At 42.4% G+C, this 15767-nt stretch overlaps 1 protein-coding gene across 1 annotated transcript in view; it reads left to right on the top strand.

The window, feature by feature from the left end:
- The window catches only part of myo3a (myosin IIIA), a 599990-nt gene that overhangs the window by 254358 nt on the left and 329865 nt on the right, over positions 1–15767 (top strand). Inside the window, exon 7 of the mRNA XM_078535585.1 lies at positions 3529–3594. Within this exon, the coding sequence (XP_078391711.1) occupies positions 3529–3594 (66 nt within the window). The remainder of the gene's footprint in view (positions 1–3528; positions 3595–15767) is intronic.

Genomic DNA, 15767 nt, shown 5'->3' with positions numbered 1-15767 from the left:
AGGTTCACTTCTTCCCAACCACCAGGTCAAAACTGCCAGGGTCCTTCAACAATCATTCCTCTCAGCCTGTGTTTTCTTGGATACGAGTGCCAGCAGCAAGACACACCTTGGTGACTCTCTTTTCCTTAAATTTTCCAGAGCCTCACCTGTTCTGTTCCCTTGCTTTTGAACAGAAACCAAACTCTCCCCAGCATCCTGCTTGGTTCTTAACACAGAAACAATTCCCCCTACTTCTCCACAGCAGTAGCTTATTTGTCTCTATATCTCAAACAGAAGTTTTCCTTTTTTTGCCATGAGATACTGTGAAAAGGTGTTAAAACTGCCACCCTGTCTCGATGGCTTTCTGTTTGAGTTTCTCTCCTCATGACAACTGGATCACATGGGAACACCTCCGAGCTGAGGTGTTTATACAAAATTACCTGTTTTGCTTTGAGTTAAAGGTACATTGAAAATCATAACCATCTTGTAAAGTTGAGCATTCATAACACATTGACTATCTAGTGTTAAGGTGTAAAATAAATGGAAAATAATGGGTGTAGTATGAATTACCATACAAATAGATAATGGATATTAGATTCAGAGGATACTCAACAGATCAGACTTTAATTTCATAGTTTATAATAACATTAGAGTCGCAATGAATTTTACAGTGTAGCTGCTCATTTCATTAAATTTTTTACAATATCTTTATGACTACTATTGCCGATATTTATTATTTAGAGGAACACTCTAGAATTAATTTTGTGATGTTATCAGAAATGTAAGGGGTAATGTTCTCCTGAAACAATACGCAGCTTAACTCATTTTGAGATGTAAAAGAGGCAGAGATTGATGAATTATTTTTATTAAAATATTGCACCTGAGTACCGAGTTTTCATTTGTGTTTTGTTGCTGCTTCTTATGAAAGAAATGAGTAATGGTTTGTTTTTTGATCAGCAAGGAAATCTGCAGTGGAAATAAAACTGTTAAATGGAGAGTTCATGTGATCTTCAATTATGATATTAAAGACCTCACAATCTTCAGTAGAGTCCAAGCGTCAACATACCCAATCAAAACGGCTGGGGAATTAAAATTCAATTAATGTAATAAATCCAGAATAAAAATCTAGTATCAGTAATAATGATTGATGCCGGATTATTGTAAAACCCCATTTGGTTCATGAATAACCTTTAGGGAAATAAATATGCCATCCTTACCCGGTCTGGCCTAGATGCAACTCCAGACCCACAGCAGTGTGGTGGACTCTCAACTGCCCTAGCAATGCACTCAATTATCACCACCACCTTCTCAAGAGCAATGACAGATGGGTATTAGACGCCCTTTACCAGCAACACCCACATCTCATGAATGAATGAATAAATTAATTAATTGAAAATTTCAAAACTGAGATTGGTAGATTTTTGTCAGGTAGGGTTTAGGAAAGGTTTAGGCTACATGGAGTTAAGATACAGATCAGCCATGATCTAATTCAATTGTGGAACAGGTTTGAGGGATTGAATGGCCTATTCCTGTTCCTATGTTCCTCTGTTTCTATGGTCAAACCACACACTGAATACTGCATCCAATTGTTGAGAAACAAGGGAGACATTCAAGTTCTGCAGACTTATAGGTCTGACTCACCAAGCTTCCACAGGCAACACCTTCCAAATCCACTACCACTACCATTTAGAAGGACAAGAACAGCAGACACATGGGAACACCACCACCTGGAAGTTCCCCTCCAAGCCACACACCATCCTGACTTGGAAATATATCCCTATTCCTTCACTGTGGTTGGGTCAAAATCCTGGAACTCCAACCCTAAGAGCACTGTGGGTATACCTACACCGCATGGACTGCAGCAGTTCAAGAAGACAGCTCACCACCACCTTCTCAAGGGCAATTAGGATGGGCAATAATTGCTGGTCTAGCCAGCGATGCCTGCATCCCGTGAATGAACAAGAGAAGAAAAGACTAAAGAAATTTGGATTTTTTAGCCTTGAAAGGTGGCATCCAAGAACTGATTACATGAAAGGGTATAAGAGTGTAAATATTGAAAAATAAACCTGGAAGTTAAATTAAACAGTAGGACAGACCAGGTTTAAAGCAGTCTAATGAAAATTTAGGGCTGATTTCAGGAAAGCTTTCTTCACACAAAGAATGGCCAGTGCACCTCTGATAGAACAGTGGAACTGGAAACACTGGAATCATTTAAGAACCAATTTGATTATGTAATGGGAGGACTTTAGACTCTTTCTGGGTGCATGAACAAAATAAGCTGAATGGCCTCCTTCTTCCACAATTAGATAGCGATTTTATGGTCATAGCGCAACAACAACTAAACCAAGTAGCCTATTGATAGTCCCAGCTTCTGTCCAATCACTTGCTATCCCATCAGCTTCTAGCTCAGCTTCCCCCAATATACAGCCTTCTAAAATGATGAGCATGCATATACCAGGACATCAACTAAGAATTATTTCGGGTAAAAGTACTCGGAAGTGTATCTCGAGGCTTTTTGCACAATTATGTGTGGGACAGTATTCATGAAATTTTTGAGCTTCCTAACCAGAGTTTGATAGCCTCAGAATTCCTCGATTGCTTAATATCTGTTATTTTATATTTTGATGGACAACAGGAGAACAATTCTTTTAACCCCAAATCAGTGATAATCTTGTACTATTTGACTTTCATATTCTCAGGGCAGACAAGGACTTTGTCTCCATGAAAATGTATGTAACATAATATTTTCCTTTTTGTTTCCAATGAAGGAAATCATGTTGACTCATTGTCATGCCACATTACATGATGTCATCATGTCTAAAAATTAACTATGTCACTTCTGCCTTTCCTCTCTCCAAAGAAGTAAAGTATTCGACAAACTCTTTTTCATAACATCACTGCCTCAATAAAGTTAGGTTAAAATACAGCATAGGCTTGGTTTAGGCTGCAGTTAAACACAACAACAGAAATTTGCAGGCATCACCGAATGCATTTTCCCAGTTCAAAATAAAATCCAAAAGGTTGTAGTAAAAGGGCCATTTTAAGTATCTACAGCAGGAGCAGTAAATCATTGAAGATTAATACCATTACTCACTACCTTAATACCCTATTAAATAGAACAGTTACTGTTGCAATGTCAAATGCCTTTGTATAGTTAAAATGACATCAGAACTACTTAAAATAAAGTAATTCTATGGTAAGAACACATCATTTATTTGTGCTTTCAGAAAACCACTTAACCTGCAGATATATTTGATTGGAGATTAATAGACCATCAACTGCAGCTACATTCCAAAGACATGCATGAGCAATGGTGGAGACACAGAACTATATTTGGCTCTTAGTGACTGTGTATCCCTAGGCTTATACATCTGTGTGGGTGGCATATAGAATAAGACATAAATGAGGTATAATTGCACTAACGACTAAGTCCTTCAAGCTGTGGAGTCAATTACTTTGCAATGATCCTTGTAGACATATTCTTTATAATTGCATTTTCTGGATTTTACCACTGAAAACTCTAATATTTCTTTATGCTTCTTTCCTCAGAAATCCACCTCCAAAACTGCATCAGCCAGAGCTGTGGTCAGAATCATTTAATGATTTTATTGCCATGTAAGTGATATCATTAGATCATGGGGTAGCATTTTCCCCCTGTCGGGGAGGTTGTGCGGGCGCAGGCGGGCGAATTCCCGGTCGGCGCCCTCAGTCGGGAGCACGGCATCATTTTACGTGGGCGGGCCAATTAAGGCCCGTCCCAGCGTGACATCTGCCCGGAAGCGCTGTGCGGTCCCTGTGCGGGCGGGGGGGGGTGTGGGGATTCCCTGAGCCGGGAGTGTGCTCTTTCGTGCATGCGGGCGAAATAGCGCACAGATCTCCCTGAGGCTAAGTGCTGCCTCAGGGAGCTCGGCTCAAGTTTGAAAACTTTATTAAAGGGAGAAAAAAATATTCCTGACATGCCCCCTCATGTGACACTGTCACATGAGCAGGGACATGTTAATTTTTTTTATTTAAACATTTTTTACACATTTTAAATCCCTCATGAAACTTCTACCCGCCTTTGAATGAGGTTTCATGTTTTTTTCTGAAGGCTGCCTGGGCTCTTCGCCTGCCTGCCAACCTTAAGGTTGGACGGGCAGGTCCATTAATTTGATTCATTACTTTTTTAAAGGCCTTAAATGGCCGTTGACGGTTCAGCGGGCACGCAGCTGACTCCGGTGCACGTCCGCCGAACTAAAGATCGGAATGACGCGCAGTGACATTGGGACGCATGCCCGACATCGCCCCACATCATTTTATGCATCGACAAGCGGGCCCCGCCCCTGCTTGCTGACCAGAAAATGCAACCCATGGAATTCTCATGGCACCATCCGAATGTCATTACAATCCTTACAAGACACTGTGCATGAGTGAAGTGTAACATTAGAGTGTATAATACCCTCATCTCCATGACATGACTTTCTTTGCACTAAAAAGACCAAAAAGCAGCCTAGGATTCATAAAACATTTACAGCCAAATCCTAGGCTTCCTTTAATGATAACAAAATGTGCTCGAAAAACTTGACAGGTCTGGCAGCATCCAAAGTTCCAAAGAATTGGGCTCAAAATGTTAACTCCATTCCTTTCTCCACTGATGCTGCCAGACCTGCTGAGTTTTTCGAGCCCTTCCTGTTTTTATTTCAGATCTCCAGCATCTGGGTATTTTACTTTTATCCTAGGCTTTCTTTAGGTCTTGCTTTCTTAGTAGTCATCTTCTCTAATTCTGCAGCCTTAACAAGTCTGTTTTACACAGATTTATACAAATACTGAGGCTCAAACATGTCTGTAAATTACTGAAAATTGTATTCTCATGGTATATGACATCAGTTGTCCTCCTTGACATGTACCTACATACAGAATATATTCATTCACCCAAAAATGCTAAAAAAACACATTTCAGTCTCACTGCAATATTTAATGGCACACTATCACTTTAGATTGAACTGTGCCGCATAGTTGCGGAAGCCTGGTATCAGTCTGCTTTCTCCCCTTTGAACTTAGTTTTTTTAATAAATGACTATTTGGTAAAAAGGATAACATGGCAATGACTTTAACATATTCTATTATTTTAATAGTGCACACTTCTGAGCATAATTAATCTATATTTGTACAACGTTCTCTCACCAAGCAATCTGCCAGCTCAGTATCAGAACAGTAAGTGGCAAATGACTGGTTTTCCTTATGATGAGTAAAATATAATTGCTGAGGACCTTTGTACAGTTACACAGCACTGAGAGACACAGCTAACAATAGGAGATGTGACTGATCCAAGTTCTTTGAGTCTAAGTGCTGTATTCTGGATATCTAAAATTGTCCTTCCTTGCGAAGGGTAAAATTAGAGGATAAATTTTCATCTTTTACATTCCTATCACAGATCTTAAGACATTAGGATTGCACATTGTGATTTTCATCATACTAACCTTGTGATTTTACTTTCGTTAATTAGATAGAATAAATAGCACAGAACCAGGCCATTCAGCCCAGCCAGGTCATGCTTTTTTTATTCTTTCATGGGATGTGGATGTCACGCGAAGAGCCTGCATTTGTTGCCAATCCCTAATTTTCCTTGAGAAAATGGTGGTGTGCTGCCTTCTTGAACCACTGCAGTCCATCTGGCCCAGCTACACCTACAATGCTGTTAAGGAGGAAGTTCCAGGATTTTAATCCAGTGACAGTAAAAGAATAGCAATATAGTTCCAACTCAGGATGGTGTGTGGTTTGGAGGGGAACTTGCAGGTGGTGGTGTTCCAATGCATCTGTTGCCTTTGTCCTTCTAAGTGGTAGAGGTTGAGAGTTTGGGAGGTGCCGTCGAAGGAAGTTTGGCGAACTGCTGCAGTGCATCTTGTAGATGGTACACACTACTGCCACTGTGCATTGGTGGTGGAGGGAGTGAATGTTTAAGGTGTTGGATGGGGTGAAAATCAAATGGGCTGCTTTATCCTGGATGGTGTCAAGCTTCTTGAGTATCGTTGGAGCTGCACTCATCTGGCAAGTGGAAAGTATTCCATCACACTCCTAACTTGTATCTTGTAGATGGTGGACAGAGTTTGGGGAGACAGGAGATGAGTTACTTGCTGCAGGATTCATAGCCTCTGACCTGCTCTTGTAGCCACAGTATTTATATGGCTGGTGCAGTCAGTTTCTGGTCATTGGTAACCCCCAGAATGTTGATAGTGGGGGATTCAGTGATGGTAACGCCATTGAACATAAAGTGGCGATGGTTGGATTCTCTCTTGTTGGAGATAACCATTGCCTGGCACTTGTGTGGCACAAATGTTACTTGCCACTTGTCAGCCCAAGCTGGATATTGTCCAGATCTTGCTGCATTTTGGTCATGGACTGCTTCAGTATCTGAGGAGTCGCAAATGGTGCAGAACATTGTACAATCATCAGCGAACATCCCCACTTCTGACCTTATGATGGAAGGAAGGTCATTGATGGTTTGGCCTAGGGGATAACCCTGAGGAACTCCTGCAGTGATGTCCTGGGACTAAGAAGATTGACCTCCAACAACTACAACTACAATAACATTAGATCTCTGTCAGTGCTCTGGCATTGCATCTTATTCGAATGAATTATTAAATATATGCATTAGTACCTCTACATTCTCTTTCTAGATTCTTTAAAACCATCCACCTTTGTGGATTCTGTGATTGAGGCCATCAGTTGGAATCCAAATAGAAGCTATTATGTATGGTAGCACATATCCATTTGGAACTGGGATGGAACTACTCAAAACTTTCACCATCAACAGAGAGAGAAAGCAAACTTTAATTCCATCATCGCATGTGCCCTAGAGATAAATATCAATATTCAGCCCATGTCACTACCTAATACTGCTTTTGTACGAATAATTGCAGTAACATTGGGTCTGATTTTGTCAACCCTACCAGCATAAATGGGGTAACATTGACCCTTAAGTTACGTACAGAGGACCTTGATTGCAATTTTGAGGGACCAAGGGGGCCAAATCTTCCCTGGAAATTTTTTAATAATTTTTGTCTAAATTAAATTTGATCTATTTTTATTTCATTTTTGATATCCTCTTGCAAGTGTCTTCCACTGCGTCATTCTGAGCTTCAAGAACTTTTTGTTTACATATAAATTTATAAGATTTGCATTTACTTTATTTGTATATTTGTCAAGCATGCTACGGCCATGTGTCCCAGGACTAAGTTCGAAAGCTAGCCCCAAATCTTTTTTTGATTTAATTATTGTGCAACCAGGAAGAGTTTCTACTGGTTCCAGAAGAATATTGTGGGCTTCTGCCACCCAAGCTCACCACCAAACTCAGTTCACGACTACCCCCCCTACCCCCAATTGATCTCCCCACCCTCCTATTCTGGACTTATCTGCTGGCTAAATTTACTCCGCACATGCAAGATGGGCAGAAGCAATTTTTTTGCCTCTGTTTGTTAGTCTGCTTGTCTGTTTGTCTGTAAACCATATATCTCAAAAACTAATAGACAGATTTTAGTGAAATATGGTACCCAGATAGGGTATGGCCCAAGGAAGAACTGATAAGTTTTTGATGAAGATGCAGATCTGGACCCTGCAATTTGTTAAAGGATCCAGTAACATTGGGAAGTAGGATGAATTGACTTTTTCTTTTAGAATGTTGTGGGTTGCTTCATTTGAAATGTTGTTGATTGTTTTAGAATGTTGTGGATTATCTCAGCTGCTGTGGTGGAATTTGTCACAGCTGTCAAAATGTGAGCAGTGTTTTCAGAGCAAGTTGTTGAATATGGATGAGACCATAAGACCATAAGATGTGGGAGCAGAGGTAGGCCATTCAGCCCATGAGTCTGCTCCGCCATTCAATGAGATCATGGCTGATCAGATAATCCTCAACTCCACTTTCCTGCCTTTTCCCCATACCCCTTGATTCCCTTACTGATTACAAATCTGTTTATCTCAGCCTTGAATATACTTAATGACCCAGCCCCTAAAGAATTCCACAGATTGACCACCCGCTGAGAGAAGAAATTCCTCCTCACTTCTATTTTAATTTGGCACACCCTTACTCTGAGATTATGCTCCCTGGTCCTAGACTCTCCCACAAGGGGAAACAACCCTCAGCATCTACCCTGTCAAGCTTCCTAAGAATCTTATATGTTTCAACAAGGTCGCCTCTCATTCTTCTAAAATCCAATGAGCATAGGCCCAACCTACTCAACCTCTCCTCATAAGAAAATCCCTCCATCCCCAGGATCAACCCAGTGAACCTTCTCTGGACTGCCTCCAATGCCATTATATCTTTCCTTAGATAAGGGGACCAAAATTGTTACCAGTTTTCTAGATGTGGTCGAACTAGTGCCTTGTAGATTTTTCGCCCCTATTTTTATACTCCTTTCCCTTTGAAATAAAGGCCAACATTCCATTTGCCTTACCTATTACCTGCTGAACTTTTATGATAGCTTTTTGGGATTTATGCATGAGGACCCCCAAATCCCTCTATGCTTAAGCTTTCTTCAGTCTTTCTCCATATAAGTAATATTTAAATCCTCTATTCTTCCTGCCAAAGTGCATAGCCTCACATTTTCCCACATTATATTCCATCTGCCATGTTTTTTCCCACTCACTTAATCTGTCTATATCCCTCTGTAGACTCCTTGTGTCATCCTCACCACTTGCCTTCCCACCTATTTTTGTGTCATCCGCAAACTTGGCGATGGTACATTCATTTCCCTCATCCAAGTCATTGGTATATATTGTAAATAATTGTGGCTGTAGCACTGATCCCTGTGGCACTCTACTAGTTACAGACTGCCATCCTAAAAATGTACCCCATATCCCAACTCTCTGTCTTCTGTTAGTTAGCCAGTCCTCGATCCATGCTAATATACTACCTCCAACACCATGGGCTCTTATCTTATTAAGTAACCTTATGTGCAGTACCTTATCGAACGCCTTTTGGAAATGCAAATATATTAGATCTACTGGTTCCCCTTTATCTATCCTTCTTGTTACCTCCTCAAAGAATTCTAATAAATTTGTCAAGCATGATTTCCCCTTCATGAAGCCATGCTGACTCTGCTTGATTATATTATGCATTTCTAAATGCACCGCTATTACAGCCTTTATAATAGACTCTAACATTTTCCCAATGACAAATGTTAAGTTAACTGGCGTATAGTTACCTGTTTTTTGTCTCTCTCCCTTTTGGAATATTGGCAGTTTTCCAATCCTCTGGGACTTTTCCAGGATCTAAGGATTCTCAGTCTTGGCCTGAAGCCTCCTTAGTGAGATGGAAGCTCTTACTAAAAAGATGTGTTTTCTCAGCTTTGTCATTACAGAGCACCAACCAGGCAGAGAAAAGCCTCAAGGAAGAGCTGCATAATTTTAATAACACTGAGTTAACGTGGTGCGGTGGATGTATACATTCTAGTGACTGTCCTCTTCACTTCACTTTTGTGCATCTCTAGAAAACAGGCACATTTACAGTAACTAAAATGATGTCCATTCTATTAATAACAGGTAATTTTTGATGGCAGAATTCATAATGCAACTTGTGCTTGTTATCCTGACTGCCCATCTAACACATTGGGCACAATTTTCGGGTTGGCGGGCGAACGTGGCGGGCGGGCCGAGGAGTGGCTGGGAAACAGTCCGCCACCCACGATCGGCCTCCAATGCACGCTGAGAGGCTCAGCGCTACCGGGGTGGGGGCGGGAGGAGGGCGAGCGCTGAAGTCTGCGCAGGCATGAGGGAGCGAGCAATGAAAGCTCTCTCAAAGGCAGAGAGCTGCCTCAGGAAGCTGAAGAACTTTAAAATCAAAAATAAAGATTTGGAAATTCTGAAAAACATGTCCCCACATGGGACTCACTCACGTGAACATATACCTCATAAACATTATGTCAAAACATTTTTATTTTTTTTAAACTTAATGTTGGAAACCTCATCCTGCCTGTGGACAAGATTTCCTCAAAAATACAAAGGCTGCCTGGCCAATTCGCCCGCTCGGCAACTGTAACATTGGATGGGCAGTGAAAAATCTCTCTTGATTAATACTTTAATGGCCTTAATAGGCCTCTCAATTGTTGGCGGGTGCGCTGCCGACTCTCGGGCCAACCGAAATATCATGCAAGTGTACGATGACATCAGGACGCTTGGAGTCATCTCTGGAGATGTCATCGCGCGCTATTTTACGCCTGATCGGGTTGGCCATGCACCCGCCTGCGGAATGTAAAAGTCTGCCCACTGACTCTTACCAGTTCAGAACTCGGTAAGATTTTTATGGGAGAAGAGCTGGTTTCTTTCAGTGCCACTGCTATTCCCACTGTTGCCTTCTATTTTTGTGCCGGTATCACATTCTGAGGGTTCAGTATTGATTGTATATTTCTGGCACCAGACGCACTATTCACATTATATTTTGTTTCATTTCCAATTAATTATGGCCATTTGAGTAAAGTACCAAGGAAGATCAGCTAGTTGCATCAGTTGAGCACAAGATCCAGGGGCCTGTGCTCCTGTGTTTGAACGCTCGTAGAATTCACTCACCTTATCAGCCTTCTGAGTTGGATTGAACAGCACTTTTTCATTATTTTCTGGCTTTTTGATATTGTAACCAGTGATCAGCTCTGCACCCTATAGGATATATTCCATGGTGTAAACTTTTATCTCTTCAAGGAATTCAATGAGGTTGTCAAGTTCTGAAGGAGATAGCTGAAGAGATAGTGGAGACGTTAGTGGTGATCTTGCAGGAATCACTCGAGTCAAGGAGGGTCCCAGAGGACTGGAAAATTGCTAATGTAACCCTTCTGTTTAAGAAGGGAGTGAGGCAAAAGACGGGAAATTACAGGCCGATTAGCCTGACCTCAGTCGTTAGTAAGATTTTAGAGTCCATTATTAAGGATGAGATTTCAGAATACTTGAAGTGCATGGTAAAATAGGGCAAAGTCAGCATGGTTTCATCAAGGGGAGGTCATGCCTGACAAATCTGTTAGAATTCTTTGAGGAGGTAACGAGTAGGTTAGACAAAGGAGAGCCAATGGATGTTGTCTACTTGGACTTCCAGAAGGCCTTTGACAAGGTGCTGCACAGGAGGCTGCTCAGTAAGATAACAGCCCATAGTGTTAGAGGCAAGGTACTAGCATGGATAGAAGATTGGCTGTCTGGCAGGAGGCAAAGAGTGGGGATAAGGGGGTCCTTCTCAGGATGGCGGCCGGTGACTAGTGGAGTTCCGCAAGGGTCAGTGTTGGGACCACGACTTTTCACTTTATACATTAATGATCTAGATGAAGGAACTGAGGGCATCCTGGCTAAGTTTGCAGATGATACAAAGGTAGGTGGAGGGACAGGTAGTATTGAGGAGGCGGGGAGGCTGCAGAAGGATTTGGACAGGTGAGGAGAATGGGCAAAGAAGTGGCAGATGGAAGTGTGAGGTCATGCACTTTGGTAGGAAGAATAGAGGTATAGACTATTTTCTAAATGGGGAGAGAATTCAGAAATCTGGAGTGCAAAGGGACTTGGGAGTCCTAGTCCAGGATTCTCTTAAGTTTAGATTGCAGGTTAAGTCGGTAGTTAGGAAAGCAAATGCAATGTTGGCATTTATTTCGAGAGGACTAGAATATAAAAGCAGGGATGTGCTGCTCAGGCTTTATAAGGCTCTGGTCAGACCACATTTAGAATATTGTGAGCAATTTTGGGCCCCGTATCTCAGGAAGGATGTGCTGGCCCTGGAGAGGGTCCAGAGGAGGTTCACGAGAATGATCCCAGGAATGAAAGGCTTAACATATGAGGAACGTTTGAGGACTCTGGGTCTATACTCAATGGAGTTTAGAAGGATGAGGGGGGATCTGATTGAAACTTACAGAATACTGAAAGACTTGGATAGAGTGGACGTGGGGAAGATATTTCATTAGTAGGAGAGACTAGGACCCAAGGGCACAGCCTCAGAGTAAAGGGAAGACCTTTTAGAACAGAGATGAGGAGAAACTTCTTTAGCCAGAAAGTGGTGAATCTATGGAATTCATTGCCACAGAAGGCTGTGGAGGCCAGGTCATTGAGTGTATTTAAGACCGAGATAGATAAGTTCTTGATTGGTAAGGGGATCAAAGGTTACGGGGAGAAGGCGGGAGAATGGGGTTGAGAAACTTATCAGCCATGATTGAATGGCGGAGCAGACTCGATGGGCCGAATGGCCTAATTTCTGCTCCTATGTCTTATGGTCTTATGGTCAAGCAAGACTTTCACATTTGTCTGTAGACTAATCTCTATGGATTATCTCTCGTCTGCTGAATATACTCACAAGTTTCAACATAATGTGGCTGAAGATCCTTGGAATCATTGCAGTTATGGGCACCTCTTGGGCACCTGGTAGAGGAGGACAATTCAGAAACACACCTCCCAGAAGGTATAGGAATGCTGATTCATGCGGTTTCAGTCCTTGAATCTTGTTCTCTGCTCTGGAGACCCTGGGGGACCTACTTCCACCCTGTGAAAGATCTACACATCAGATTCATCCTGGATTTCAGATTGCTGGGTGGTCGCAAGGTCAGTACCAAGGAAATGCCTGGTGCAGGAAATCGCTCTCTATCCCTGTCTATTTTAATATTAAGTGCATATTTGAGGTGGAAAAATATTCCATCTTCCCCCTGCCTCATTGGGAGTTGGCAGCCAGTGGCATTTTCTGCGGATACCTGAAATTCTGGGGTCCTTCCAGAAATCATCTCTCCTGTATTTGACCTTTTCCCACTGCGGCAGTGCAGGCAAGAATTTGTGGGTTTTTTAGGATAATGTATACTTCTGGAAGTTCAGCAGTGCAGTGAAATTGGGCAGTACCGTCCTGCTGCTGTGGCTGCTAAGTGGGAAAAAAGATGAAGGTGTTAGCTCAGCTGAATAAGGCATCAGTCACCAATCTGTCGTCAGAAAATTGGCTGGTACTCTCAATGCCCTTGCACTAGCCTGAAAGGAGGCGGTGACAAAATTGAATGCATTATTTTACAGCTGCTAGTAAGGATGTCCTCTTAATGCAAATTTCCTGCAAGTCTCTTTGAATTAAGATGGCAAAACTCCTTAGTCACTGACAGGCAGCAGAGCCAAGCCCTGTAGATATGATGGATGACACGTTGATGGATGTAGGTGCTATGTCTCTGGTGCTATCTGACCTCCTCCTCTTCTGCTCATCCACTTCATTAAATCAGGTAACACAGGAACCAAGCCCAATATCAAGGAAGCTGTGTGACTTCTAATGCCCATTTCCCCAGTGAGATTGTCACTGCACTCGCTGCATATGAAGACAGAATATTAGTGTGTCCTGTTATGTGCAGATTTACATTGCCAACACCAACACTGCACAAATGGGCTCGTGTATCGCCTATTGAGGAGCACAGCAACCATTTTGTCACTGCTACTCGGTAAGCAGTGAGCGGATGAGAGTCGTAGCTCCAGAGGTGGCTGCTCCCAACCTCGCAATGGCTGCCTGTAGAGTTTTACACCAGCAATTTCACTATTGAAGCAATAATTCATTTAGTAGCAGGCTACTTTATGCTGAAATAAATAAATAAATGAAAGTAGTCACACAGTCAGCCAACGTAATCTTAGATTCAACTTCCAGCAAAACCATCTGTGACTGGACCAAGTTGTATTCATTGTATATCTGGAATTTCATGAACAAAATGGATGCAATTCAATAAGTAAATAATTAACAAAGAAAATTTGTGAGAACACCTGCCTGATTAGACCGTACTGGTGCAGAGTTGCAGTAATTCAGCAATTCATTATGATATATTTAAATATTTGTTATAAATCTAAGAGAATTTTACTGTGGTTTTGGAGCTGAATCTCAACTCTGGTGATATTCTTCTAGGCAGCGCTGTTGTAATTCTGTTCAACTTACTTGTGACAATATTGAGGTTGGCAAATTCTTCTCCGAGTAAATTTCCTGCAGCGTTTTGTGGACTGACCCCTGCACAATTCTAATGAAAAGTGTCATCTGACAGTATGGGAAATTCAACCAAGCAGCATGCCTTTGATCAACAAATAGCACCTTCTCTCTGGAGCTGAATCTGAATGCCAACACAGTAATTGTCACAACAGTAAATCTGCAAATTTATATAATTAAATAACTGTACTCAGTGGATCCTCATTCCAAACCCAGTATAATAATAATAACAATTTTGTTTCCAGGTCCAGGCTGAAGTTTTGTTACAGTCAGTACTGAGCATCAACAAAACAATCCTCTAAACAAAAGCCTTCAGGAGTTTGTAAAGGACAAACCCTGACTGAACAATTCCTATGTACTCCAAATTAGAATTGTTAACTAGTTTAGTTTCTGTATTTTACTGTTAACTGTGACAATTGATACGTTCCTCTACTAACATAGAACTGAACCATGCAGACAAGGTTCCAGGTTTGACCTCTGCCTATTCTGAGCTGGCTAATTTTATTCAGGGAATAATAGGTTCCTTACAATTAGGCTCAGCATGCCTAAGGTAGAAAGGGAATATAAACAGTCAACATCAGACACCTGTCCTTATGTAGTGACTCGTCAGGAGTGATGTTCAAATATTCAGGAAGTTGAACAGCACATTGCCTAGACTCACACAGAAGGCGGCCAGACCCCATGGGACTATTCACCAGTAGGAGTGGCACTTTCAAGAAGGAAACAAAAACAGAGGCTGAAATTTTCCAGCCCCGTTGGCATCAGGCATCATGGTGGGCAGGCATGGGGAAAATATGGCGAGAAGGCCAAAAATTGGTTTTATGCCGTCATGAAACCAGTTTGTGATCATGCACTCCACCCGTCAATGGCCGCACATCGGGAATATCATTTTAATACATTTGCGTCTCATTATAAGCCCTACTTGCCAGAATCATCTCCCACGTCAAATTTATCACTCACGTCGGCGTGACTTCAGCACGGCGATATTCACAACTACCTTTAAAAGGCGTGCACCTGGCGACATGAACTTCAAAATGAACTCAGAGGTGAGTGCGCACTAAGCTGCGCAACGCTCGTAAGCAGCACCCTTAGGACATCAAGGAAGAGGTGCCATGCATTTGTATTTTCCTGGCTTTCAGTTCAGTGCCGTGGCAAGGGCTCCAGTGTGTGTCAGGCCGGGGGTGGGAGGAAAGGCAGCACAGACTGAAGAAAATACTCAAGCACATGCTGGATGGGTTGGGTGAGGGGGGGTGGGCGAAGTAGCCACGCACTTAGAAAAGTTTGTCAAAAGTGAGCATTCTTCCGCAGCTGAGACCGTTCAGCTGCAGCTCCATTGACATGCTTGGAGTCGAGCCCACTCAAGGAATGCAAAAGCATGAAAGTGCCACCAAATGCTCCTGAACTTCTCGCCCCTCAGGCGCAGACTGCAAATTAATGTGCATTTTATGGGGCAGCAGAGCAATTGGCTGACTGGGCAAGTTGTACAATCTCCTTGCGAAAGGTGGCCATGGCGCAGTCACTGGTGGAGGTGCTCATAACCCCCTGCAATGTCTTTATTAAGGTTTGGACCAGTATCCATCATGGTTCAAGCTAACAGTGCAGCCTTGTAGTGTAGGCTAGGAGAATGCCTGTGCCTGTGCTGAGAGCACATCATGCAATCCAGTGGCCGAAACTGCCACCAATCGGTCAAGTGGGGCAGAGATGGGTGGGGTTTCAGACAGTCATTCAGCGTATTACACACTGGCCATCCAAGTGGTGGCCAGCACGGTCCTGAATGCATGAAGGGGCCTTCAGACTTAATCAAGAGAGGTTCTTAGTACACCTATGCTAACCCAGGCGTCTCTCTCTTTGATCCAGCAGGAGG

The sequence above is a fragment of the Cetorhinus maximus genome, chromosome 3 (assembly GCF_964194155.1).
Source record: "Cetorhinus maximus chromosome 3, sCetMax3.hap1.1, whole genome shotgun sequence".
Lineage (NCBI taxonomy): Eukaryota > Metazoa > Chordata > Chondrichthyes > Lamniformes > Cetorhinidae > Cetorhinus > Cetorhinus maximus.
The sequence above is the reverse complement of the archived record's forward strand: the minus strand, read 5'-3'. Positions and strand labels throughout refer to the sequence as shown.